Source organism: Drosophila melanogaster, chromosome X (genome assembly GCF_000001215.4).
Source record: "Drosophila melanogaster chromosome X".
Classification (NCBI taxonomy): Eukaryota; Metazoa; Arthropoda; class Insecta; order Diptera; family Drosophilidae; genus Drosophila; species Drosophila melanogaster.
In genome coordinates, this window is record NC_004354.4 from 10,022,576 (window position 1) to 10,048,576 (window position 26,001).

At 44.8% G+C, this 26,001-nt stretch overlaps 1 protein-coding gene and 1 non-coding gene across 8 annotated transcripts in view; one reads left to right on the forward strand and one right to left on the reverse strand.

Annotated features, from left to right (window-relative positions):
- Cht6 (Chitinase 6) overlaps positions 1–26,001 on the forward strand; it is a 33,959-nt gene that overhangs the window by 5,731 nt on the left and 2,227 nt on the right. Inside the window, exons 3-13 of one of the 7 annotated variants that reach the window (NM_001258673.2) lie at positions 7,692–7,755; positions 7,832–8,017; positions 8,156–8,670; positions 8,737–8,922; positions 8,988–9,253; positions 9,314–9,784; positions 9,845–10,801; positions 10,863–15,563; positions 15,677–16,128; positions 16,273–18,242; positions 25,430–25,922. In NM_001258673.2, the coding sequence (NP_001245602.1) occupies positions 7,692–7,755; positions 7,832–8,017; positions 8,156–8,670; positions 8,737–8,922; positions 8,988–9,253; positions 9,314–9,784; positions 9,845–10,801; positions 10,863–15,563; positions 15,677–16,128; positions 16,273–18,242; positions 25,430–25,922 (10,261 nt within the window). Of the gene's footprint in view, positions 1–7,691; positions 7,756–7,831; positions 8,018–8,155; positions 8,671–8,736; positions 8,923–8,987; positions 9,254–9,313; positions 9,785–9,844; positions 10,802–10,862; positions 15,564–15,676; positions 16,129–16,272; positions 22,703–25,429; positions 25,923–26,001 lie in introns of those variants that run through there. The other 6 variants (NM_001258669.2, NM_132370.4, NM_001258671.2 and 3 more) reach the window with 6 other exon arrangements.
- asRNA:CR45185 (antisense RNA:CR45185) lies at positions 22,334–25,581 on the reverse strand. Its single transcript, NR_123849.2, has one exon.

Sequence of the window (26,001 nt, forward strand, 5' to 3'; positions counted from 1 at the left end):
GTGGAGGGAGAAACAGGGGGATATTATATAGTAGAGCTGGTCTGACATACGTCCAACTTTCGATTTCACTTTGGAGTGGCGAATCGGCGAGCGACTTACGCACCTGAAGCACGCACTAAAAAATGTCACTGGCCTGCCAATTTGTAAGGCTATTGACTTGCTCAAATGGTTATGTAATGCATTTACACACGTGCCATTGAGAATTAAGAAAAAGACACATCTAAGCGCAAAATATAAATACATATGTATCTATATTTTACTCATCCGAACCGATTTCGCTAATTAAACACGCAAAAATTTCCCTTCGCTAGCTTTTTCTTTTCCATTTCTTTGACAGATGATCTTTGAAATTGCAAATTAAATTAACATACAATTAATTGATTTCTTGCCTTTTTAATACATATTTTTTGTTGCTCTTTGGCATTATAGTTTTCTTTTCAAAAGCTTTCACTACTGTATTACAAACCTGATTTTTTTTTCGCTGTCTTTTTGACATAACCAACCGTATGTTGACAAATCGCAGAAATATTGTTCGGCGATATGATAAATGGCAGTAGCAAAAATATTTCACTCAAGAAGACAAACTAAAAAGAAAAGAAAAAAAAAACCCCGGAGAAAAGATACATGTGTTGCACTTGCAGTTTTCTGGTTTTCATTTCATGCAAATCCGCTCGTTAATCCTCCGACGAATTTTCATGGTCAACTCAGGTGTGCGATCTGCATGGCAATTAAGGTGACCGAACATTAATTAAAGTATCAGCCTGACAGCTGGCCACACTGGCAGGGAAAGTTTATGGCCAAACGAAATGATTGAGGGGGAGTTTTTGGACGAACGTTGTGGGAAATTGTTTGCTATTCCGTTTTAGAATTGAAATTAAACGATATTATAACTTGTTTAATACCTAAATAGCAAAGAGATAAAATCAGCAACACTTTGCTATCTTATCTTTCAATTAAAACTTTAAATGTTGCCGTTTTTTTAATGACATTTTCGTAGACCTCATCGTGGTTTAGCCGCTTTGACTTTCGCCAAACATCTGGCCAAAAGTGGCATCCCCCCTCCACGCTTGCCAATCTCTATCGCCGGGCAATTTGCGTTAATGGGGAAAATTGCACCATTAAACGGCGACAAATGCAGTGTGATAAGCGGCCAGTAGGCAAAAAACGGGGTAGCAACTAATGGCCATTTCCAATGTCTTGTTTGTTTTGACCAACTTGATGGAGCACCTTGAAAACGAAACTGAAACTGAAACCGAAAACGAATCGAAATCCCCCAAGTGTATCAAAGACAATGCATTCGAATTGAAATGATAATGAATTGTGTGGAATGATTATTAAAATTCTCTGACATTTCACGTTTTATTTGTCTCGCGATTTGATTGGATTTCGCACGCATTGCCATTAAGCGAATGAGTCAGGCCACTCTAAACGGATTAGTTCCAGTTTCTGCGAGTATCTAGCGAGTGAATCATCAAAGTCCCGGAAGCTGGACACGCGATGGAATCGATTCCATTGGCCATCAGCCATCCCGCCTGCTTAGACCATTCAGGCCTTAAATTGAATTTTCACGCTGCAGCGCGCGCAAAAAAGGATAATATTTTGATTCGACAGCAGAGTGGAGCTTAAGTCCGCTAAAATGCGGCGAAATTGGAAATTTTGGTGGGGGTGCGGCTTAAGTGGGCAAAATACTCTTTCTCTTTCGAACATGTTGTTGGCCAAACTTTAGCGATTTTGTAATAAAATTCTAGAAAATATAATAATAATAGCAAGAACTCCTAATTAAGATGCTTTATTTAGAAGCAATAACAAATATTGTTTTGAAATTCTTAAACATATCCATTGTGCCCTTGCTAAACTCAGCTTACAAAACTTACACAATTCTGTACACCGAAAACCGAATGTTTGCCAAAATTTGTTGGAATTCTCATTAAAAGGCAGTCGCAAAATATTTGGCGTGTAATTGGATTTAATGAACTGCCCATTGTTGGGCTCGTGACGTGACGAAAACAATGCCGAATCGCTGCGATGATGATGATAGTGTTAACGATGGTGAGGATGAGGATGGCCAAGAGATGGTACATCATCAAGGCAAACTGCAGACAATGGAACAAAAACCGAGTGAACTTGAATTCTGCAGTTTGGCCAAATGCAAAAATGTAAAATGCAAATTTTGACATCGATGCAGGCAATGATGATGATGTTGCCGTGAAGTAAATGAATGTATGGGCATTGACATTGATCACGAGAAGATGCGAGTTGAGATCTAAGATCCAAAGATGGTTCGAAATCGTTTGATTTCGAGTGGGGTTTTCTATTTTATTGGCGTGTGTGTACCCGGCCTTGACAGGCACTGTCTCCATTTTTCACAATCATCAGTAGTGGGCCAGTTTCACAATCTATCTATCGATTTGATATGTACGCGCTGTATGGCTCAATTGTGTGAGAGCTGGAAAACCGCTTCGGCAGATGTGTTTTCTTTTTTTTTTTTTAAATTTTCGTATTTGTATTTGTATTTTGTCGACCGCCGTTTGCTGACCCATAATGCATTGATCCAGCGGCCAAAACAAAGATGGACATAATCTCACCCCAACTAGCAGCATCCGGCGACATCAACTTTCGCTTTTCTCATCGCTATCGGTATCGGTGTTTTTGGTTTTCGTTTTTTGATTTTTGGTATTTGGTGGCCTCCTGTCACGCCAAAAGGCGATTAAGAAAGCCTCCAAGGAGCAAAAAGCGGAGCAGTCAGAGTCGTGGAAACGTATCGAGTGTTGCATCGGGGGATTGGAGGAGGCTAACCCAATAACAGGTTCCCTAAGCGGAGTCAATGACTGGGTGACTTCTGCTCCGTAATTGGCAACTCTTGGCCAACACAAAGTGCGTTTATTGGCTATCATCAATTTCTTTTTTTTTTGACCCGGTCGGGCGGCTTTTCACTTGGCCAAAACGTTTCGATTCCATTGAGGAAAGTACAAACAAGATTCGGGAATGCCTTTGACCGATGAGTAAACTCCAGGTGATTGATTAGAAAGATAAAAAAGCAATTTAGTGCCTAAAGTTTGCATTAGCTATCTGTAAATTAATAAACAATTTTCTTGGTATTTTTTCTATGCTTAATTTTTTTCTTTGTCAATTGGACCTGACAATTGCCTCCCTTCTATTTACCTTCTTGGTCCGATTATTGTGTTCTGGCCGCTGGCCATGATTCAGTTTGGGTCGTGGCCTGGTCTGTTGTTTGGTTGCCTAATTGAAAAAAGCCATGGTTGGGGGGAACTAAAAACTGAATGCCCGCGACTTTTGGACTACGTTTTGGCGACTGGAAAAATGGATTCGCACGCTAATCTCGATGTTGGCCAACAATGCTCAACTTTCGCACGGCATAAATCCGGGCTAAATGCATGAGTTAATGGCATCCAGCTTATCGGCAAAAGATCTGTGGCATTGTGCCGGTGGTTTTTGGATTTTGGCCCATGGGCTGTGGCTTTGGCACACCCAATCCTGAAGGCAGGGTGGTGGTGATGTTTTCCAAGTGACTCTGGCTCCTCTGGACAAGTCGAGTGGCCTGTTGAAATGTCAAAACTTTTGTTTACAAAACTCTTCATCACGACACACCCGCTTGCTGCCCGGCCGTCTGCCAAAAATTCAAACATTCCCCGAATCATCCAGTGCCGGCGTCGAACGGGGCGTATACGCAATGTCTCTTGGGCAGACATTGATCTCTGGGTCCGCGCGTTGCTTTTGTTTTACTTTTTGGGGCGTTGACATTGCGACGCTCTTTGGTACCTGAAACGTGACATGATGTGCGGCACATTCTACGTGCTACGGAAATTTCCAGTCAATTTCCAGGCGGGAGCGGTACACGCTGCAGTACCCCCTTTGAATTTTAAGTTGCATTCAAGAGCCAAACTCAACTGAACTGAACTGAACTGAACTTTACTTTATTTAACCACAACAGCATTTTGGCCAAGTCATGCTTTTCGGCTGTGAATGTGTAAATGCTGATCTGGATGGCCAGCTGCATTGCTAAGGGATTATGAATAGCCGGAGCATTATCTGCGGAATTTTTTTTTTGTGGGGCCAAGATTGATGGCCAGCAGACCCACAATTTACTCAAATATTCACACATGATTCACGAGTGTTTGGCAAAAAACAAGCCTAGTGTAAATATCCCCCAGCGCGCTGCACATAAATTTGTTCTGTCGAAAAATTGGTTTCCTTACACATTTGAGTCATTTTCGGGAATTCGTCGTATATTTTTATTTGCCCAAGAAAAATGTTAAGGCCATAAACATGCCAAGTCATATTGTAAACACTATAAAAATCATACAAAAAGTGTATTATCCAAATAGCCAAAACCAAACTTAATTTATTTTCACAAAAGTTAATTAGTGGCTAGTTAATATAGTGAGTATCAAAAAATTTATTGAGTGTTTACCAATTAATTAAAAGTAATAATGCATATGTGTAATTCCATTAATCACTAAGCTGCCATAAAGTTAATCATTAGATAATTTGATGAATAAGTTATTAAACTAAATAAATGGGAATAACTTTAATTGAGTACATAAATCTGTGAAGTTAAATCCACAAAGGATTGATTGGATACTTATTTAGTTAGGGATTGTCGAACATGTCCAGAAGTATATCTCTTTGTAGACCCACTTGATTCATGTCTGTCAGGCAGCGAAACAAGCGGTTTCTAATGGGCAACAGCTCAAGTATTGAGTATTAAGTATCTGGATCGACAATCCGCTTCTCATGATCTCAAAAGTTCTCAAAGTCACAAAGGCAAAATCGACCTGGTTCCAATACCACATAAATCGAGAGCAACTGGCGGCGATTTATGAGGCAGTTTTTTGCTCGCCAAGATTCAAGGTTAAATCCAGATTTTATGCAAACCACACTGCAACTGAGAAAATTGCATATGTATACGCAATATTTGAGCATTTTTTGAGCCTCTTGGTATATATGTTTTTTTTTATTTTTTTTTTTGGTTTTATTTTGTCGTAATGCGATGCCTTACGTAAGCAACGGGCTCTCCAGCTGCAGTTGCAGTACATATATGTATGTATGTACACATGTGAGCAGTGCCTGTATAAATGTGCCACACACACTGGATCTCCGCAAGTGTTGCAACTTGTTGTCGCAGCAGCAGCAGCAACAGCAGCAGCAACATCAGCTAACTGCAACAGCAACTTGTCCATAAATTGTACCGCCGCTGGGGCTGTAAATCCGGCCAAAACGATTCTCAATTTTGGACCGCTGTGGAAGCTGCTGTTTCAGCGCCCTGCAGCAACATCAACGGTGTTGCAGCAGCAACAACAGCAACAACAGTAGTCGACCAGGCCACATTTAGCCTGATTTTAATTGCCAACCGCTAGTTGCAATTAAAAGAAAATAAGGCTGCACTGATACAAAAGCAAAATACTAAAGCTGAAACTGTAATTGTAACTAAACTGAAAACAAATCTGGCATTTGCCTTTAAGTACATGTGTTGCCGATGTTGCTGCTGTTCACTTTGCGTAAAATCGACAAATTTGTCAAAGCAAAGAGTTTGCTGGCCAATCAATGCGAAATGCGAATTGCGAATTGCGAATGCGAATGCTCATGCGCATTGTACAATCCAAATTGTTGTCATTTCATTTTCATTTAAGTTGTTTAGCTTCGTACTTTTTCTCCATTTATTTATTTTTGAGTAGCCTTTATTTTTTTTATTTTTCTTTTTTTGTTTGTTTGTTTTTGGCATGCAATTTTATGTAAGCAGCTGCTGCAGTCGCTGCCATAAAGCAATGTTAAGCAATGCGTAAGCCAACTTAACCAAACCAAACTGACCACCATGTAAATGATGGCTATATATAAATGTAAATTGCCACAGCGTTCCATAAACATATCTTGTTTACCTATGCTGGTCCAATGACCCAATCAATGTCCACACACATTTTTATAAATATTTCGCGTCGTTTCGGTTCGTTTGGCACTAGGTAAATATGCCATTACACCAGACGCCAGAATTGTCTCGAGTGTATTGGCTTTTGGCATAAAAATGGGACAACATTACCGCCACATCGAAAAGTATGTATGCCGGATATGGATACGGCTGCGATTTACGGCTAAAAGGGGAAAGCTTTGAAACGCCAAAGAGCTCAAAAGTGCGGGGATATAAAAACGCTCCCGACTTTTGTTTTTTTTTTTTGCAGCGTTTTGAAAGTGCAATATTGTCGCCGCTTTCAGCGGAAATCTTGAAAGTTTGAATCTGGGCTAAGAACTTAGAAGGGTGGCTATATCCAACAGCCAATGAATCACACTTAAGGAAGTTCCATTCTCTACTTAAAGTATTTTCAATACTTTTAGCTGAAAACTTGTGACTTTTATGAGGGATTGCACTCAAAGAGATTTACCATTATTGTTTTTCATAATTCATTAAAACAGAATTTATTGGCATTTTTATAGTTTTCTGCATAACTTTGTTGCTCTTAGATTGTGTCGTATTATTTATGCAAGACCAAACAAGCGAAACTAGTTTATGTTCGATTTAACCTTTCTGACTTGTGAACAAAACTGGCCTTCAAAAGTGATGTTCTTCTGTCGGCAAAGACGTGGCTGTCTTAAATGAAATTTAATTCCAAATTTTAGTACCTAACAATTTGTATAGAAAACTTCCCTTTATTTGTAGATAATTGTTTTTTTTTTTTTGCGAAAAGAAAGTTCCCCTTCGGCGCGTTAATGCAATTAGCAAACTTGATTGTTCATCTCATAATCACATCGTATATAGTATACACTATACAGTATATAGAGAGGTCTTAAAGCCAGCTTGCTAATTAGTTATGAGCCACGGCAATCCAACCTGTTCGGCAGATGCTTTTCGATGGTGATGGCTATGGTGATGATGCTGATGTCTTGACTTGATCAATTTTTATTTCCAAGCATATTTTGTTCGCTATGTGTAAAATTCACTTCGATGAATGAACGATTACATAGTGTGTGTGAGTCCAAAAAAAAAAAAAAAAACAAAAAATACAAACATAAAAAGAAACAGAAAACAAAAACCGGCATGTCTCACACACACGCATACGCAATCAAAGTCGAGTTTTTGGTACGGATTTCTTATGTAATCTGGTGTTGTTTCTCTTTCGGTTGCTGACCAAAATCCAAAATGATTTGGGCCCATTGTGGCTGCTGTTGTAACACTTTGGCATTTTAATATGAAAATCCGTTTAAGATATTTATGACTATGAGTCATAGTGAGCGCACAGTGGTGCTCCGTAAACAATAAGTGTACTACAACTTCCTAGTCATCGGCAGCAGCCGCCCCTCTTATAACACCAAAAATGGGGCGTGGCACATGCATCTGATTAGCTCGACGATTTGCATATGAAATTCATCTCGTCACATCATACCATGCATGATTATGTAAGAGGCGATTGGTTGGTCGACCTTCATGGGAACCACATCTTCTTCGAGTTCGTGTCTTTGGTCTTTTGTTTCGCCCAGATTTGTGCGGTACCCCTTCCACATCCATCCATAGATGTCACTGTGTCAATGCTGATGGCTGTTGGCGATCGGATCTACGATCTCGTTATGCAAATTGGCCTGCCCGCCGATGGCTTCCGCCTCGTGCTGGCCAAAATCTTTATGATCGAATCGATATATTATAATTGTCGTAATTCGCTAATGTTCTTTTTCCTTCATTGCAGTTCCGGCGTGGAGCGGCCTGGCAAACGCTCTTCCTGCTCTGCGCTCTCGCCTATTGCATAAATGGTAGGTGGTTCTAAAATGACATCCGGTATCCTGTAGTAATTTGTTCCCATCTCAATTACGTTTCTATCAAAAACAGAAGCCAGCAGCGAGGGTCGCGTGGTCTGCTACTATACGAACTGGAGTGTCTATCGGCCGGGCACAGCCAAATTCAATCCGCAGAACATAAATCCATACCTGTGTACACATTTGGTGTACGCGTTCGGTGGATTCACCAAGGATAACCAAATGAAGCCCTTTGACAAGTACCAGGACATCGAACAGGGTGAGTGGACAGACAAACGCAGACACGCCCCCGTCCTTCCGGCGAGTTAATTTGACTCGGCTTTAATTTCCTGTCCGTCTGATGACGATGCATCCCTTCATATTGCCCCCTCTCTCTCTTTCTCTCTCTTTCATCCAGGTGGCTATGCCAAGTTCACTGGACTCAAAACGTACAACAAACAGCTGAAGACCATGATTGCTATTGGCGGATGGAACGAGGCGAGTTCCAGATTCTCTCCATTGGTGGCTAGTAACGAGCGTCGGCAGCAGTTCATCAAGAACATCTTGAAATTCCTGCGGCAGAACCATTTTGATGGCATCGACCTGGATTGGGAATATCCAGCCCATCGAGAGGGCGGCAAGTCCCGGGATCGTGATAACTATGCCCAGTTTGTCCAAGAGCTTAGGGCCGAATTCGAAAGGGAAGCGGAGAAGACCGGACGCACTCGTCTCCTATTGACCATGGCAGTTCCTGCTGGCATCGAGTACATTGACAAGGGTTACGATGTGCCCAAGTTGAACAAGTATTTGGATTGGTTCAATGTGCTGACCTATGATTTCCATTCTTCCCACGAGCCATCGGTTAACCATCATGCTCCGCTTTATTCGCTGGAGGAAGACTCCGAGTACAATTACGATGCCGAGTTAAATATTGTGAGTTTGCAGCATATTTAAAAGTATCCATTATTTTACTAAATAGCTTTTCTTATATCCGTGCAGGACTACTCCATCAAATACTATCTGAAAGCGGGTGCAGATCGTGACAAGCTTGTTCTGGGCATACCCACCTATGGCCGATCCTATACTTTGATCAACGAGGAGAGCACCGAACTGGGAGCACCGGCAGAGGGTCCGGGAGAACAGGGTGATGCCACCAGGGAAAAGGGATACCTGGCTTACTATGAGGTAAGCTAAAGATATATGTGAATATCAGTTTTGAGGAATGACTAACCCTCTTTAATCCCCACCAGATCTGCCAGACCCTCAAGGACGACCCCGAGTGGACTGTGGTGCAGCCGAATGCCAATGTTATGGGTCCCTATGCCTACAGACGCAATCAGTGGGTGGGCTACGATGATGAGGCTATCGTGCGCAAGAAGGCCGAATATGTGGTGGCCCAGGGACTGGGCGGCATTATGTTCTGGGCCATCGACAACGATGATTTCCGCGGCACCTGCAACGGAAAGCCATATCCTCTTATCGAGGCTGCCAAGGAAGCCATGGTGGAGGCATTGGGGTAAGTAAAAGGATTTCTTTGGCATCGTGCAAAGATTGCAATGTTCTCAATCCATTTCAGACTGGGCATCAACGAGGTGGCCAAGCCAAGTGGACCACAGAAGCCATCAAGATCTCGCAGTCGCGATAATGCCAGCAATAGGAACCGTCTAAATGGCAAGACCGAAGCTCCACTCAGCTCCAGGAGACCCAGTGCCACAAGGAGACCAGCTGTGAGCTCTACTCAGGCACCACCGCCAAGCACCACCTTCAAACTGACCGAAGCCGAGGGATCATCTCTTTACATTGGAGGCAGGGCATCCACCACGCCGCCACCACCAACGACTCCCGATCCAGGTTCGGACTTCAAGTGCGAGGAGGAGGGATTCTTCCAGCATCCAAGAGATTGCAAAAAGTACTACTGGTGCCTGGATAGTGGACCGTCTGGTCTAGGAATTGTGGCTCACATGTTCACTTGTCCATCGGGACTTTACTTTAATCCGGCTGCCGATTCCTGCGACTTTGCTCGCAATGTGCCCTGCAAGACCAAAAAGTATGTTTTAATGTGTAATATTTCTTATTTTCGTTACTAAACTATCTTTTTCCACCTTAGATCTACAACGGCGGCACCAGTGACATCCACAACCCCGGCAACCACCACAGTGCGTTCCAATCGAGTAACAGCTGCTCCCACGTCTCGTCCAGTATATCCACGCACCACCACCACAACAAGCACTACGACAACCACTACGACAACTCCATCCACTGTTGATGAAGACTTGGAATATGAAGAAGATACTGACGAGCTGTCGCCAAGCAAATCCACGGATGCTGAGGAGGATCCACAGGTGATTAAGGAACTAATCGATTTGATTCGCAAAGTGGGCGGCGTGGAGCAACTGGAGAAGCATCTTTTGCGTAACAAGGATGGATCGATTACATTGAAGGAAAATTCTGCCACTGGTGCAGCCACTACTCCGTCGACTATAAGCAAATCTCTGTATGATCGTGTGCTAAGTCGACCTGGAACATTGAATTCCTTCAGCCGCAATCGTTTCAAGATCAGCGAAGCTTCAGAGACAAGCACAGAACCCACTACTTCGAGCAGTTCGTCAAGGGGTTCATCGACTCTCACCTCCAACACCAACTCCAAATATTCCTCAGTTCTGAGGGGCAACAGTCGCCAAGGTCCACAGAACGAGGGCATTGAAAAATTGGCTGAGTTCGATGGTTTCCTGAAGGAACGCAAACAATATGTGACCATCAATCGCCATCGATCTGCGAGTCAGGGAGATGAGGAGGAGCACGCAGATCAGCAGGAAGAGGAGGAGAACCTGGCCGAAGTTGAGACAACCACCCGTCGTCCTTTGAGCTCTATCACTCCGTCTTACACAAGTCTGAGACGCTCTAGGCCCACCACGGTGGCACCGCCAGCAGAAGAATCCCACGAAGAGGCAGAGCAACAGACCCAGACACAGGTGAAATCCTATGCCACCTTGAGCCGTACTCGTGGACGCACCACGTCATCTCCAGAAGTCACGGAAGCGGCGCCCAGTTCGACAACCAATCGGTGAGTGGACGATATATATTTCAAGGTGATTGTCATTAATCGAAAAATCTACACTTTTCAGTTACAAATACTTCGAGCGTACACGACCCACTAAGAGTGCCACTGCCGAAGATTCCGAAGATCCAACAGAAGATGAAGAGGAAGAGTACGAGGACGAGCAAAAGGACATTGTCACGGTACAGAGCAAACAATCCACAAACACACGTAAATATGCGAGCATCGGCCGCAGAACAACCACCACCACAACAGCAACACCAGAAACTACAACTACAACAACAACAACAACCGCCGGCACTGAGACTGCCAAGGCCAGCACCACCACCAACAACAACAACAACAACAACAGCCACTACAACAGCAGCAATAACAACAACAATGTGAAACTGAATAACCAATTACCAACAGAAGAGAACATCACAACAACACCCAGCACCACCGCCCAATCCGAAACCACAACCACAACTAACGAAACCACTGAACCAAATGAAAGCACCTCAACCACCACCACATCCATAACTAATAATCTGCATACCACCACCACCACACCCACACCGATTGTAGCATCCACTGTCCCAACAACAACCGCTAATGGCATTAGCTCAGACTCCCTGCTAGCCACCGAGTTGAGTGAAGCCTCACCCACCCACCTTTCTCCCAGTCCCGACTCAGAAACATCAACACCGACAACAACAAGCACAACAACAACGGAACAACCCGAACTGGACACCACAACAACGACACCGAAAACCACAACAACAACCACCACGGGCAACAACGAACTGAATGACGTTAACAACGTGGACGAGGACAGTGAGGTAACGAAAACCAAGACTCAATACAAGTATGCAACCACCAACCGTCGACGCATAACCACAACAACAACAACAGCCACCAAGAACAGCAACAACAACAACAATGCAGAAGCTGCGAACGATGCTAGTCCAACAACAAACGGTTTGAGTAGTTTAAATAGCATTAGAACCAACCCGGGCAGAAGGCAACCCCAACCAGAGCAGACCCAAACAACAACCTCCGAACCAAACCTTTCTAGTCCCAGACCCTTTGGTTATCCCCGACGTCGCACACGACCCACAGTTAGCACCACAACCACCACTATTTCCCAAACCGATAATGATAACAATACCGATAATAACGATAACGAAACCGATGCAGTTGCTCAAGTAGTGAAGAAGACACGACTATCTCCAGGGGATAGGCCCAAGGTGAGTGCCAGTCTTCCAACAGCAACCGCAATCAACACACGAACCAATACCTCCTCACTGCACCACCAAGAATCCCAAGTAGAAGTAGCTGGTAACGGTGGCAATGATAGCTTAAGGCATGATGTAGTTAGCTCTAGTTTAAGTCAATCCCAATCCAACAAAATCGATACCGATGACCTCAGTACCACACAGCAGCATACCAAGTACACTTGGCGTGCGGTGCGACGTCCTGCATCGCAGCGCACAGTGGTTCCCAATTCTTTAGCGGGCGACGACAAGGACTCCCGACGCTTTGCCGGCAAGCAGTTGAACACCGAATCAATTGTGGATGACGAGCTTCAAACCACCACCAAGTTCCGCAGTCGCCGCCTAAATTCCGCCGAAGATGAGTCCGAAGTGGCTCTCGAGGTGGCAACCGCGACCCCAACGCACGGTTCGCGCAGCTACCAGAGCATCCAACGTTCTGCTAGCAAAGCGAGCTTAGATGACTCTCAAATCCATTACAAAGCCATCATTCGCGATTCCGAGGGCGGTGCTCATCTAACCGCCGGACGCAGTTCCAGCTTTGTGAGGAATTTCGGCGATGCAGCCAAACCAACTCCACCGCACCAACCTATTAGCAGAGGTGGACAGATTGTGGAGAGCACCACCGAAGATGAAAATGTGGCTGCTGAAATAATCGATGATGAGAAGAGGGGTGAGACGAAGGCGCCTGCTGGAAGCGAGAATACTGATGACAGCAACACGGCGACCGAACAGGAATCTCCCGAAATTGTAACTGAAGCTGCACAACCACAGCTCGAGATTACCACTTTGCCATCAGAAACTTCAGATGTCAGCAGTTCTACGGAACAATCTGTAAGCAGCACCACTGAAGAAAGCTCCAGCAGCACCGCAGACTTGGATATCGTCGCTGAAGAAGCCAGTCTAGGCGCTGAAACCGACAAAAAGTCTACTTCTGAGAATGATAATGGAGAATCTTCAACGGAAATCAGCTCTTCTGAAGCCCCAATTAGCAGCACAACTGGACAATCTGAAGATGTAAGCAGCACCACTGAAACTAATTCAGAAGCCATTGAAAAAGAAATTGCCTCTGATTCTAACGATGGATCCAGTGATGATCCTGCCAGCAGTACGGAATTTATAGAAATCACTAACACAACTAGCAGCCCAGTCAGTCTCCAGGAAGATTCTTCGACAACGACAGAAAAACTCACACGGCGAGCATTTAACCGCTTTAGCTCAACTACTCCTGCAGTTGTGCCAGAAGATGAAACCACATCCACCGTAAACCAAAGGCGTCGAGTTATTGTGCGTAACAGAATCAGCACCACTGAAGCAGAGAGTGAGGCTCAGACAACCACAGAAGAACCAAAACGACGTAGTTTTTACAGAACCAGCACCACAGCTGAACCAAGCAGCTCAACTGAAGCAGACAGTGATGCCCAGATATCTACTGAAACTACAACACGTCGTTCTTTCTTTAGAACTAGGACCACTGAAGCAGCTAGCAGCACCACTGAAGAACCTAGCAGCCCCACAGAACCAGAGATTGAAGTCGAGACAACCACCGAGGGTCCAACGCGCCGTTCGTTCTTCAGACGTAGCACCACTGTGGCTCCTAGTAGCACCACTGAAGAAATCAGTAGCAGCTCCGTAGATGATGATGCTGAAGCGAATATTATCACCACTCGTCGTTCGCTATTCACTACGCCAGCGCCAAGTTCGACAGAAGCCACAACCACAGCAACTGCAGAAGATTCCGAAGTTAGTAGCTCCACCAGGCGTAGTTTCTTCCGTACCAGCACTACCACAGAAGGCACAACAAGTACTACAGAAGAGGCAAAGGATATTGAACATGAGAGTGAGACCACCGCTGCTTTGCCTAAACGTCGAGTTATAGTCAGAGGCAATTTTAGGCCCCGCAAGGAGGGAGATCTCTCCTCTCTTCTAGCGGCAGATGCCAACAAGCGAGTGAGAAACAACCACAGCACCACAAGCACTGAAACACCTGCTAATAGTCAATCAACTACATCCAATGAAGAAGATACGGTGGCACAACCACCACAAGCTGAGGTGAAGGCAACCACTGGTCGGGTTTCCTTAAATGCTGTTCGAAACCGCACCACCACAAAAACCGAAAGTCTAGGCAATGGAATCACCCGCACTCGCACCACCTACGTCCGCACTCTCGACGCTGGTCAAAAGATTGTGAAACGCATTCACACTAAAACCATAGAAGAGAAACCCGCGGAGTATGAGTACATTATCGATGAAGTGACCCACCCACCAGCGGCGAGCACCACGCCTCGCACAGTGACACGCAATCGTGGATCCGTGCGATTCCAGAGTAATGATCTTTCTTCGCTGCTGGCCTTGGACTTTGCCTCACGTAGCACCCGCAAGAAACAGGCCCAAACAGAGACAACAGTTACCAAAACGCGAAGACGCCTACTTAAGAAACCCAAGGAAACCATCGAACATGAAGAGGTGGAAGAATACGAGTATGAAGCAGGTCAGGAAGCTGGGAACGAAGTTGAGGAGGCGCCACGTGTGAGCACGACAGCCAGGACTATAATCCGAAGAACTAGACCGACAACAATCAGAACAACAACTACGGAAACACCTCAAAATATTGAGGCTAGCACCCGCAGGGCTAGCTTCGCTTTCAAGCGTCCCTCCAAAGTTAGCACAACCACTGAGGAACCAACTACAAGCTCTACGGAACCCACAATATCTGCAGAAGCTACCACCAGAAGAGTTCTCAACTTCAGAAGACCAGTGAGCACGACAAGCACCCCAGCTTCAGATGAGTCCACTGAGGAGGCAACTGCTGCCCCCATTGAGGCCACCACCAGAAGAGTTCTTGCGTTCAAAAGACCTGTCAGCACAACAACCACCCCAGCTCCAGTAGACGAAGAGTCCACAGAAGAATCCACCCCTACTTCTATAGAGGGCAACACCAGAAGGATTCTCGCTTATAGAAGGCCCGTGAGCACAACAACTACCACACCAGTTCCTGTTGAAGATGAATCTTCAACAGATCAGTTGGCAGCGGCCAAGCAAAAGTTTATAAATCGTCTCAAATCTAGTACCACAACGACAACATCAATTCCTGAAACAACAACCACCGAAGAAGACTTAAGCGATCTTAAGGTACAGCTTAGCAATGCCATAAACCGTTTGCAAACGGAAAATAAACTAGAAGTCCAGACAATCACCAAGGGTAGTGAAGCCGCAGAAGATGAAGGCGATGATAAGCTGTCTTTGCCAATTTACCACAGAAGAAAGTACTATCAGTATGTAAAGGATTCACCAATTACCTATATCGACAAGTCCCCCGCACCACCGGATATCGAAAGTGTGACTGTAAATATTAAGCAACAAATTCATGATGTGTTCAATGTGAGTGAAAATGAGACGCCACATAATTCTCTGGGCGATGACGAAGAGACCGAAGGACATCGCGTGGCTATGGCGCAGGCCAAGGAAATCAATGCCGAGCTCGGTCATTTTTTATTGAAAACCCCCGGGTCAAAGTAGGTCACCCGGGGGCAAATTTGGTCGGATCAGGAGAGGAAACCCTAGATGATGATGAATTAACCGCTGAAATCGATGAGGATGAAGATGATGATGAAATTCCCGTGGGCAGAATAAAAGCGCAGCGACAGGGAAAAACATTTAAAACAATACCACTAGCAACAGACTCGAGCAATGAGACCTCTAAGATTGTAAGCCTTTCTCTTCTAGAAGAAAAGGAAAGAGGCGAAGATGAAGCCAGGGCTTTACGCACCTACACCAGATTAAACCGCACCCGCTTGACCCTGTCCACCAGGTTACAGGAAAAGACCCAAAGTGAACCGCTAGACACCACAACCAGGAGGAGCTACAGCGTCCCTCAGCGTTTCCGTATTCGCTCAACGACGCCGATACCATCTAAAATAGAAAACAGCGAAGAGGACGATGAAGAAACTAAAGACAATGAAGGACCATCGCCGAGCACAACAACCGTGACACCACCATCCATAAAACTACCTACCAGACGACTTTTTACACCCAGAAGGCCCGTTAATGCTGTAGAGGACTCAGATTCTTCTGATATACGTAAGTATTTTCATTTATCTGAAACAAAATTAGTAATGCAAATACAAGTGATTTGTCAAATCGCTTTTGATTGAATTTCATTTTCCTGGCAGTATGAGTGTTAAGTCGAATCAAACTAATTGAAAACCATTTTATTTATTTAAGGTAAAGACAATGAAGAAGAGTTAAAGGTGGAATCAACCACAAAACGCCTATATGCCGGCTTAAATAGATTGAGAGGCAGGGGAAGCACCACCACAACCACCGAAGAAGCAACTGATTCAACCACCGAGACAGCAACCACAACAGCCAAAAGTACAAGACAACCTTATGTGGGTATTAGTCGCAGAGTAACAACTACAACGACCACTGAGAAGTCAGCCGAAAGTAGTACTGAATATAATGGAAATGAAGATGAAGAAACGGAGTCCACCACAGTAACTCCTGAACAGGAGATAAGCGATGATGCTGAAGAAAATAAGGTTGCAATCAAAGAAATAGATGACCAAGTTAGCAAGAAAGCTCCCGAAGAGGCTGAAGACACCAGCACTGAGGAGCCCGAACTGGAAGCCTTTATAGACGATGACAATGAAATCCCCCTCGAAGAAAGCGGACCTAAAACTGAAACCACATCAACAACAACAACAACAACATCAACGACCACCACTACACCAGCAAGCACCACATCACGTCGTCAGTTGGTAATTCGTCGCCGTTTTAATGGCACCATAACAACAACCACTACGGTTGCCCCTGTCGCTGATGAGAATCTCGAAAATGAGATCGATCCAAGTGATACGGAGAGTTCAACACCAAAAGCGGCAACTACAACTTCACCAAGACGGCAACTTTTAATACGCCGACGTTTCAATGCGACCAGCAGCGGGTCAACAACAACGACAACTGCAAATCCTAGTGCCGACAATGAAATAGATCAGGGCGAGACAAAAAGAACAACGCGTCGACCAATTCTGTCACGTCGGCGTTTTAATGCGACTTCCATCACAGCAACCACGACGGGATCAACGAACGGCGACGAGATAAGCACACGACGTCCGTATGCGGCCTTGAACCGCTCACGTAATCGCTTTACAACACCGCAAACAACAACCACCGACGGTGGGGCAAACGGCGATGATGATGATTACGACGGAGAGGAAGAGGAGCAGCTAGCACCGCCGCGAGCTGTCTTCCTTCAAACAAACCGCCATCGCGCTCTGAAACCCACTCCTGAAGACGAGGAGGAGGGTGCAGCTGCGGTGCCAGGACGTAGGCCACTCAATTTTGCCGCACGTCGCACCACCGCTGCACCACTGAGAGTTAGCTCTAGTACGCGACGAAATCTGGTGGCAATCAATAGAAATCTTTACCACCGACCAGAGGAAGATAACGAGGAAGAACCCGAAGAGGAGTACGACGAAAACGAGGATGGGGATGATGATCAAGAAGAATCTGTAGATCCTCAAGTCACAAGCACTACAACACGTTCACGACTAAATCAATTGCTAGCCAACAGGCAAAGACAACCACTCAGGACAACCACTGAAAAACAGACAGAGACAGATAGCAACGATACAGAAACTGACTCGGACAACGGAGATGAAAACGATGATGATGAAGATAACGATAGCTCCGTCGAGGTATCGAACAGTAACCACACACTAAAACACAGCACTATATTCGGGGTTGGCACCACTAACTTTAACAATCTTACTAACCGTAGCACTGCACTGAATGTAGCTAGTCAACGTAGTAACAGCACCGTAGCCAATTATATTAATCGATTCAAGTCAAACAGTTACACAAACAAAAACAAACCAGTCACAGTCACAGCTAATATTAAGGCAGATAGTACAGATGATAAAGATAATGATAATGATGAAGATGATGATGATGATGATAACGATGATGATAATTATGCTAGTCTAGAGAATGAGGGGAAGGAGAAAACGAGTGGGGCTGGTTTGAATGCCTTAGGTAATGATGTTAATTCCACACGACGCTTTCAGAATCGTTATCAATTGAGCCGCACCAGAGGCAGCACCACCACCAACACCAACCCAACAACAACACAACAACCCCAAACAACAAGCACCGCCAGACGATTGGCGTTTGGGGGCCGTCAGCGCGCCCAGGTAACTAAACTAACCCTAGTCGATGAGCAGACTGAAGAGACCGAGACTAAGGGTGATTCCCGCGAAGAGGAGAAGGAGGAGGAGGAGGAAGAAGACTCCAACGCAACCACAACAACAACAACCACAACCACCAGCAGACCAACACCAAAGCGCATACGTGTGCTTAAATTCCGCAGACCCTTAAATAGCAATAGCAATAGTACCATCAATGTAGATAGCACCACTAATAGCGCCACTGACACTAACCCAGACACCACCACAGCCACACCAACAACAGCAGGTCAAAGCACCACCAGCAACAGCAACAACAACAACAACAACACCACAAGCACCACCGGCAATAAGCGTTTCCGCAAGATTGTTCGCAAATTGAGGCCTGTGGACTCAAGTACTGCGGCTAGTGTGGATAATTCCGATGAGACCACCCGTAAACCTTTCGTTCCCAGCCACACCAGATTCGCTGATCAGGATAATGACCTTGTTAATCTCCGCCAGCGAATCAAGGAGCAGCAAGCACGAGGTGAGCCGCAGGATGGAGTTATTAGCAATCGATTTAAGACCCTGGGCCAAAAGGACGATCAGGATGTGTCGGAGTTGCAAAAGTTGAGGGACAAAGTAAAGGCAGAGCAGGCGAGGGGAGAAGGAGAACAGGGCGTGATCAACGATCGTCTGAAGAAGCTTCTGGCCGAGAAGGGCTCGAGCATCTCAAGCCAAAGAGAAGAATCTTCAACAGATGATGACTCTTCATCGGTTTCCTCGGCCAGACCCTTCTTTAAACGAAAACTGGTGGCACGTAGACCCTACACACCACCCTCGGCCAGTGGTGGCACCACAAAGGCACCACTGACCTTTAGCACCTCCCGACCTACGGCTAAATTCGTGCGCAGGAAGAACGGAAGATTTGATCCCTTCAACTCGAGTGTTCGCAATCGTGGAGAGGGCTTTGTGAGAAGTGATCCGAGAGGATCCAGATTGCCTGGAACCGATCGCTTCAAGTCTCAGGGAAATAGCGAAGACGATGACGAAGTGGAAGAGCGCCATGAGCAACCACTGCAGAATCAGTTTGCAACCACATTGCGAAGACCTTTTGTGCCGAAGACCCGACCAGTTTTGGATAAGTCCAAGCCTGAGCAGGAAGATGGTGCAGAAGAGAGTGAGGAGGAAGACGAGGAGGAGGATTCCGAGGAAGAAGGTGACGAAGAAGAGGATGAAGAAGAAGAGGACGTGAAGCCAGGTGGAGAAGAGGACAATGCACAAGAGGATAACAAACCGAAGTTTAATTCCCCTTACAAACCCAAAGATAATCGAGCTCCACCGGGTAGTCGTCCCACATTTGGAACCACCGGAAGTGGATCACCACCTACCGCATCCGGAAATGTACCATACAATCCTCGCAATCGCCCATCAAACTCGGCAAATGGAAATAGCACACCATCCAACCGTTTTGGCACCACAAAGCGACCTCGTGTGGTTAACCGACCACCGGGAGTAGCCTCACCAAATTTGACCTTGAAACCCGTGGCCAGTGATTATGAACGCACCACACCGCTGACACCACTGAAACCGGCGCCATTTATACCCAGCAATAACAGGAGTTACGAGAGGAAGTACTCGGGTCCATCCACAGAGGCCGCGGAGACGGCCAGCGAGAATTCCCTGATAGAAGATTTGAATATCGATGCACTGAATGCGAGAAACAAGAAGATCTTTGACAAACACAGTAAGAAACATCCGGCTCTGAAGCCAAAGGTGGTTAAGGTGGAATCCGAGACGGGATTAGAGGTGGAAGCCGGTACAGAGGTGGCGGTGGAAGATGAAACCACCGAGGAGCAGCAGCAGGAGCAGGGCTTTGTGACCACCACACCCAGTACACCACCATCACCAGCACCACCCAGCACACAGTCAGACACAGCCACCACCACAGACACGCCACCAGAAACTGAAACTGAAACTGAAACTGAAACTGAAACAGAAACTGAAACTGAAAATGTAACCGAAATTGAAACAGCGACCAATGCTAATGAAGCCACTTCCATCAATTCACAGGATCAAACCATCTCGAGCACTACTCAAGCACCACCGCCGGCCACAACCTTGTTGCATGTGTTCACCCTTCTCGAGGGTGAGGGTCAAGAAGAGGAGCCCACGACCAGAAAGCCAACGGTACGCCTCTATCCCACCATACAAACGGAAGTGGTGCCCAAGCACAAGTTAATCGAGATTAATCGCATTGTCGAGATTAATTCCAAACAGGCCAAGGCTGCTCAGAGGAAGTCCAAGGCGAATCATGACTTTAGCACCTTAATGGTGGAGTCCCTGCCCCACGTGGAGCAGCTGGGCGAGATCAGTGTGGTGAAATATGTCCACTTGGTGGATGGCAGTGATATTCAGATCAACGATGGTCACAGCACAGTGGCAGATTACACGCCCACCGAACCCACATCAGCGGCTGAACGTCCTGTCTCGCTGCCCGTTAGGAATTCTCTGCCAGAAACCGAGGGCGCTGACACCGATCGCAGTGGCAAGTCCTTGGTGCCTGAAGTTCTAACTGCCGCATTGGAGACCTCTACCATTTCGCTGGAGGGACTATTTGATTCGGCCAGAAAGGGCAAGCAACTGAGCAGTAATACAATCATTGGCGAAACGGAGGAGAGCACAACCATTGGCAGTAGCAGTAGTTTGGCCAGCGAAACCGGAGAGACCACCACACCGGCACCCACTTACGTAAGACCCATTGTACCCCTCCTAAGACCCGAGTCCAATGAGTCCTCACCACTGGTCATTTCGATAGCCAACCTCGATCAGGTGATACTGAGCAAGGTGCAAAAGTCGCTGGCCGAGAATAGCCAAACCACAGTGGCCCCCGAAGCTGCCAGCGACTCGAATTCCGCCTTCTCTGTGCGCCAACCGCTGGTGGTGCAGGCGCCCATTAGCAATGGTGCTCAGGAAATCGATCAGGATACACTTAACACACAAGATCAGACAATCAATGGTGCTATTAGTGTGAAAACTAATCCAATTATACAAACGACAACCAACAGGCCAAATGACGATCAGGTGGCTGAAGAAACCACAATCTTTAGCATTGAAACGGCCACTGAGCCAGAGCTTAACACACAAACAACAATTCCCAAAACAGAAGCCAATAGCGAAACAGTAACAGCCATGCCAATTGGTGCTGTTATTATGGGTCAGTTTGGTCTAAACACACAATCAACAACCGCTGTTGACAATGACAACCAACTAAATGCTCAAACAACAAGCACAATTAGCAGTGGCGCTGTTAGTTCCGTAGCTATTGGTGGTAACACACAAACAGCAAACGCGGACAATGCTCGCCAAGAAAATACACAATCAACAGGCACAATAACAAGTGAGATTAGCAGTGGCGCTATTAGTTCCGACAACCACAATCACATAGGCACACAAACAACAGCCACCATCGATAGCAGTTCAGAAACAACACCCACCCAAATATCAACCACAATTAGCAGTGGTGCAATTAGTGGTCATATTGATGGTAGCATCAATCTGAACACACAAACAAACACCACCATCAGCACTAACAACACCACCACCAGCACCACCGATGTGGGCAGCAAAGTTAGCGAGGCAGTTAGCTTTAGTTCCGAGACGCATGTGGTGCATCGCAAAAAGATGGGTCGCAAGGGGCGTGGCCGACGCCTGCGCAATCGCAAAACGACAACAACGACAACAACCACAGAAACGCCAACCACGACGGAGGCGACATTTGATGACACCACCACAGTGGTGCCAGAATAGGTCACAAAAAAAAAAAAATTCAAAACAAAAACACAAGAAACCAGAGAAAATCAGCATAGTTAGTTATTTCTAGTCTTAGCCCTTATCCAGTCGCAAGATTTGCCAGAGAAGAGAATCTTCTGCGAGCTTAACCCTTTTTGTTGCCGAACCGTAGATAATTGGCTGCGATGCTTTGGCTTAACAACAACCACGGCGAAACAAATTAAGTAAACAACCATTTCGGCTGCTTTAAAAGTCTATCAAAATTTTCCAGTGCTGCTGCTTTTAATTCGAATACTCTACTACTTTATATATATATATATTTTTTTGCTGTGTAAATTATTTAAACAATTCGTATTCTTCGAGCTGCCATACCCAAAACAACAACACCCACACATTCACATCCACACTCACACACATTTGTTCACACATGCAGATGCGAGAGAAGTCTTTCCTTGGTTCAAATACAGATATTCTAGAAAATTATAGATACATAGTTATCTAGAAACGCAACGACCCTCAGTGGATACAAACTTAATCGATTTGAAATAACTTTAAATGGCTTTTACCAGGCGCAGTTCTCTTTTACTTCTATCTCCTTCCGAATAATTTTTTTCACTCTTTCCCTCTCTATCCGAAAATACTTTAAGTCTAGCTTTAGTTGTAAAATATTTATGCACAACAATAAAATAATGAACAAAAAGAAACGAACTATACAAATTATTATTGCCACAACAGAACACAAACAACTTCCCCCCACCTTAACACCCCGCAAATGTATATATAATACATGTAGGTTTTCAAATTGGAAAACTCTTGTATATAATTCGTGTAACATTTATTTTATAAACATATATTTTCTTGTTTTCAGTACATTTACAAGTTTCATATTCGCAGATTTGGTTAGAAAGTCTTTGGTATAGTTTAATTTCTTTATTATATTGCCATTCCCAGGCAGTTCCTGATTGTTTCTTAGATCGTGAACATATTTCATGACTTGATTATTTACAAAACTAATTTTGCTTGAAATGCAAAGGTTACAGCAAATGATTGTCGAATGGAAAAATTCTTCAGCATGTCCAAGGCAATTATAAATGCATTTATTTGCCCCTCTCCATCCGCCTTTCGATGCTCTTTCAAATGTCACTTGTAGAATTGCTCGTTATGTGCTTAGTCATTAGCCCGAGCTTCTTTTTCATCTGTTTTTTATATTTCTTTTTTTGCCTTTGTTAAATGTCAGCCTGGCTCTATCTAGTTGTTTTGTATGAAGCGGCTATTGCCTCATGCCTATTCATAAGTGCACATGCACTGTGTCTGTATGCAAGCCTGTCTGGATAATCGGTTTCAACTTTCGATGAGTCCGCAAGATGTGCGAGCAAAAAAAAAAAATTGAAATAAAAAGGCAGAAAATAAAAACGAGTTCAGCTAAAACAATTTGCAAATTGCTGAAAAAAAAAGAAAGACAGAGAGAGGAACTCTGCAGACGAGACATGTTTCATAATCGCTTGCTAGTCTCCTCGGAACGATAATTGCCAAAAGTCAAATCACGCGCCGCATAACAAACGCGACGAACTGACAGGCGACACCAAAAAATCACGTTGACAAAAAGTCGTAAACGATTTTTTCAACAGTTTTTTTTTTTTTTTGTTTTTTGTGTGTGAAGTGGGCTCGGTGATTTTTCCTCTTTCAAAGTGCCCGTGAAATGAAAAATCCCATTTAAAAATAATAAAAAGCCAAGTTGGACAAAGCAAACAAAAGCGCAGACAATAAAAAGAAACCATAAAAGAAGATCAAAGGTGTTGCACTCAGGGTAACAGGCTTTTGTCATCATCATTTTGTTGAAGAGTACGTACAAAAAATAAATAATAGGGAGTGTTTGCACAGACAAAGAGGTTAACGAAACGGGTCCAATGATATCATATAGGTGTGGAAATGTAATGCCACTTCAAACAAACTCAAATTTTATAAACAGATTAGGTGCATATGGCATTACATTGTTATATATATATTTTTTTTCGAATTTTAAAATTTGGGCAATATTTTTAAAGGCCAGTACTTAGTATTTTTAAAGGTTTTTCAACTAGCTATGAATGGCAACCCTTCTCTTCTTTTATTCAATTTGCCCTTGAACAGCGGCACCCTTTTCTCGGCCAGTGCTTTCCCCGTCGCGTTCGTGTCTTGAGTCTTTCGTTTCGCCACTTTCACAATAAACCCATTGAGAAGCCAGCAAATCAGCGGACGACGCCCAGCACGCATCATCAGTCTTCGAGCTGACCAACTCTCTTGCACAATATTTAATCAAAAGCCCAACCAGTTTGTGGATACCAAAAAAACCAGCAAACTGCGCATCTGCCAGAGAAAAAAAAATAAAAACAAGTGGGAATGTTGGGGATTCAGATTATGCAATCACATTGGCATGCGGTCGAATCGCATTGCCAAAGTCCGAAGATACCAAGCAGCAATGCAGGCTTCAATTTGCGAATCTGCTAATCGAAGAAGCCCATCAGCATTATGCAAGCACCGTGGCTGATGCGTATTTTTCCGGCCCATTCATTATCTCGAAGGTGTCTGCGACATTGACACCAAAAATGTTCTCGCCAGCAACTCTCTCTCGCTTTTTTTTCTTTTTTTGTAGGGTCTAGGTTGGAAATAATTTTTTAAATATAGTTTTAAATATTTTCAAGGGTATTACTGAAGGGTTTTAATTCGTAGCATAGTCTATATATCAGTTTAGCTTATTCTATATGTTTACTGGTTGTTTTCCATTACATTTATAAAGTTCAATTTGGCATAATTACAGCAATTTCCACTCTACGCTGTGCTCTGTATTGCTTTCAATGTCAACGAGATTGGTGGACAAAGCAAAACTAGCGCAAACTAATAGCCAGGCAAATAACTTGTTATGCCTGCGTGTTATTTATTTTGCACTCGAACGTCCTTCAATTAAAATGCCTGACTGCATTTTTGCGGTTGTTGGCCCACTTAGCGGTCAACTTGATCTTGCCGAGATGGCGAGAGAAAGCACCTTTCGAAGGGTTTCCTTTCCTTTCCATTCCTTTCAATTCGAAAAGCCCAACTTCCCACTGCCCAATGCCCAAATGCCCACAGTAAAACACAATACACAACAAGCGCCAAACAGTACTAATTTATTTAAGGCTTTAGTAGATTTCTTATGCTTAACCAATACTTTAATATTTTCAATATGATTATTATTATTGTTTATAGCATGTAGCGCGCTTTTGAATTGTTGTTGACTGCACACCGCCGGAAAAGGCACGAAAACAAAAATACGAAACACCAAAACAGCGAGTTGCAAAAAAACGTTTAATATGTATCTTAAAATACACAAAATGCTAAATTCAGTGTTTGTTTTCAATATAATTCCATGTACCGCGAACGAACCACTTTTGACTACCGACTGGCAGCTGCGACAACCAACGACTGGCAGCGTTTCGCGGCGACCGGTGTTGAGTGTCCGCCGGCGGATTATCAACTCGCCGACGTCGGCAGCGGTTGAAACCACCACGCAGCAGCCAGCAGCAGAACCACCGACGACCTCCAAATACAGCCGACTGCGCAGCAGACCCTCCGCAACAGCAACAGCAGCAGCGGCAGCAGCAACAACGACCACTGCAGCAGCAACAACAGCTTTCCCAGCAGCAACATCTGCTCCCGGCGGCAGAACCACCAGCAACATTTACCTGAGCAAGCTGAAAGCCAAGAGCGGTGCCGCAGCAGCAGCAGCAGCATCCGGTGAGGCAGCAACACTGACGCCAGCAACTAGCAACATCAGCAGCAGCAGCAATGACATCACACAAAAGCAGCACAAGTTCCAGCCCGCCAGTTTTGCTCTGCGCCGCCAATTTCAAACGCGTCGGCTGACAACCTTCGCACCGGCGGCCAACGGCGATGAAAGTGGTAAGTAAACTTGGCATAAATTTAAATGCATTATCAAACAATAGGATAACGGTACGTACTTCATTACCAGCAACGAAGA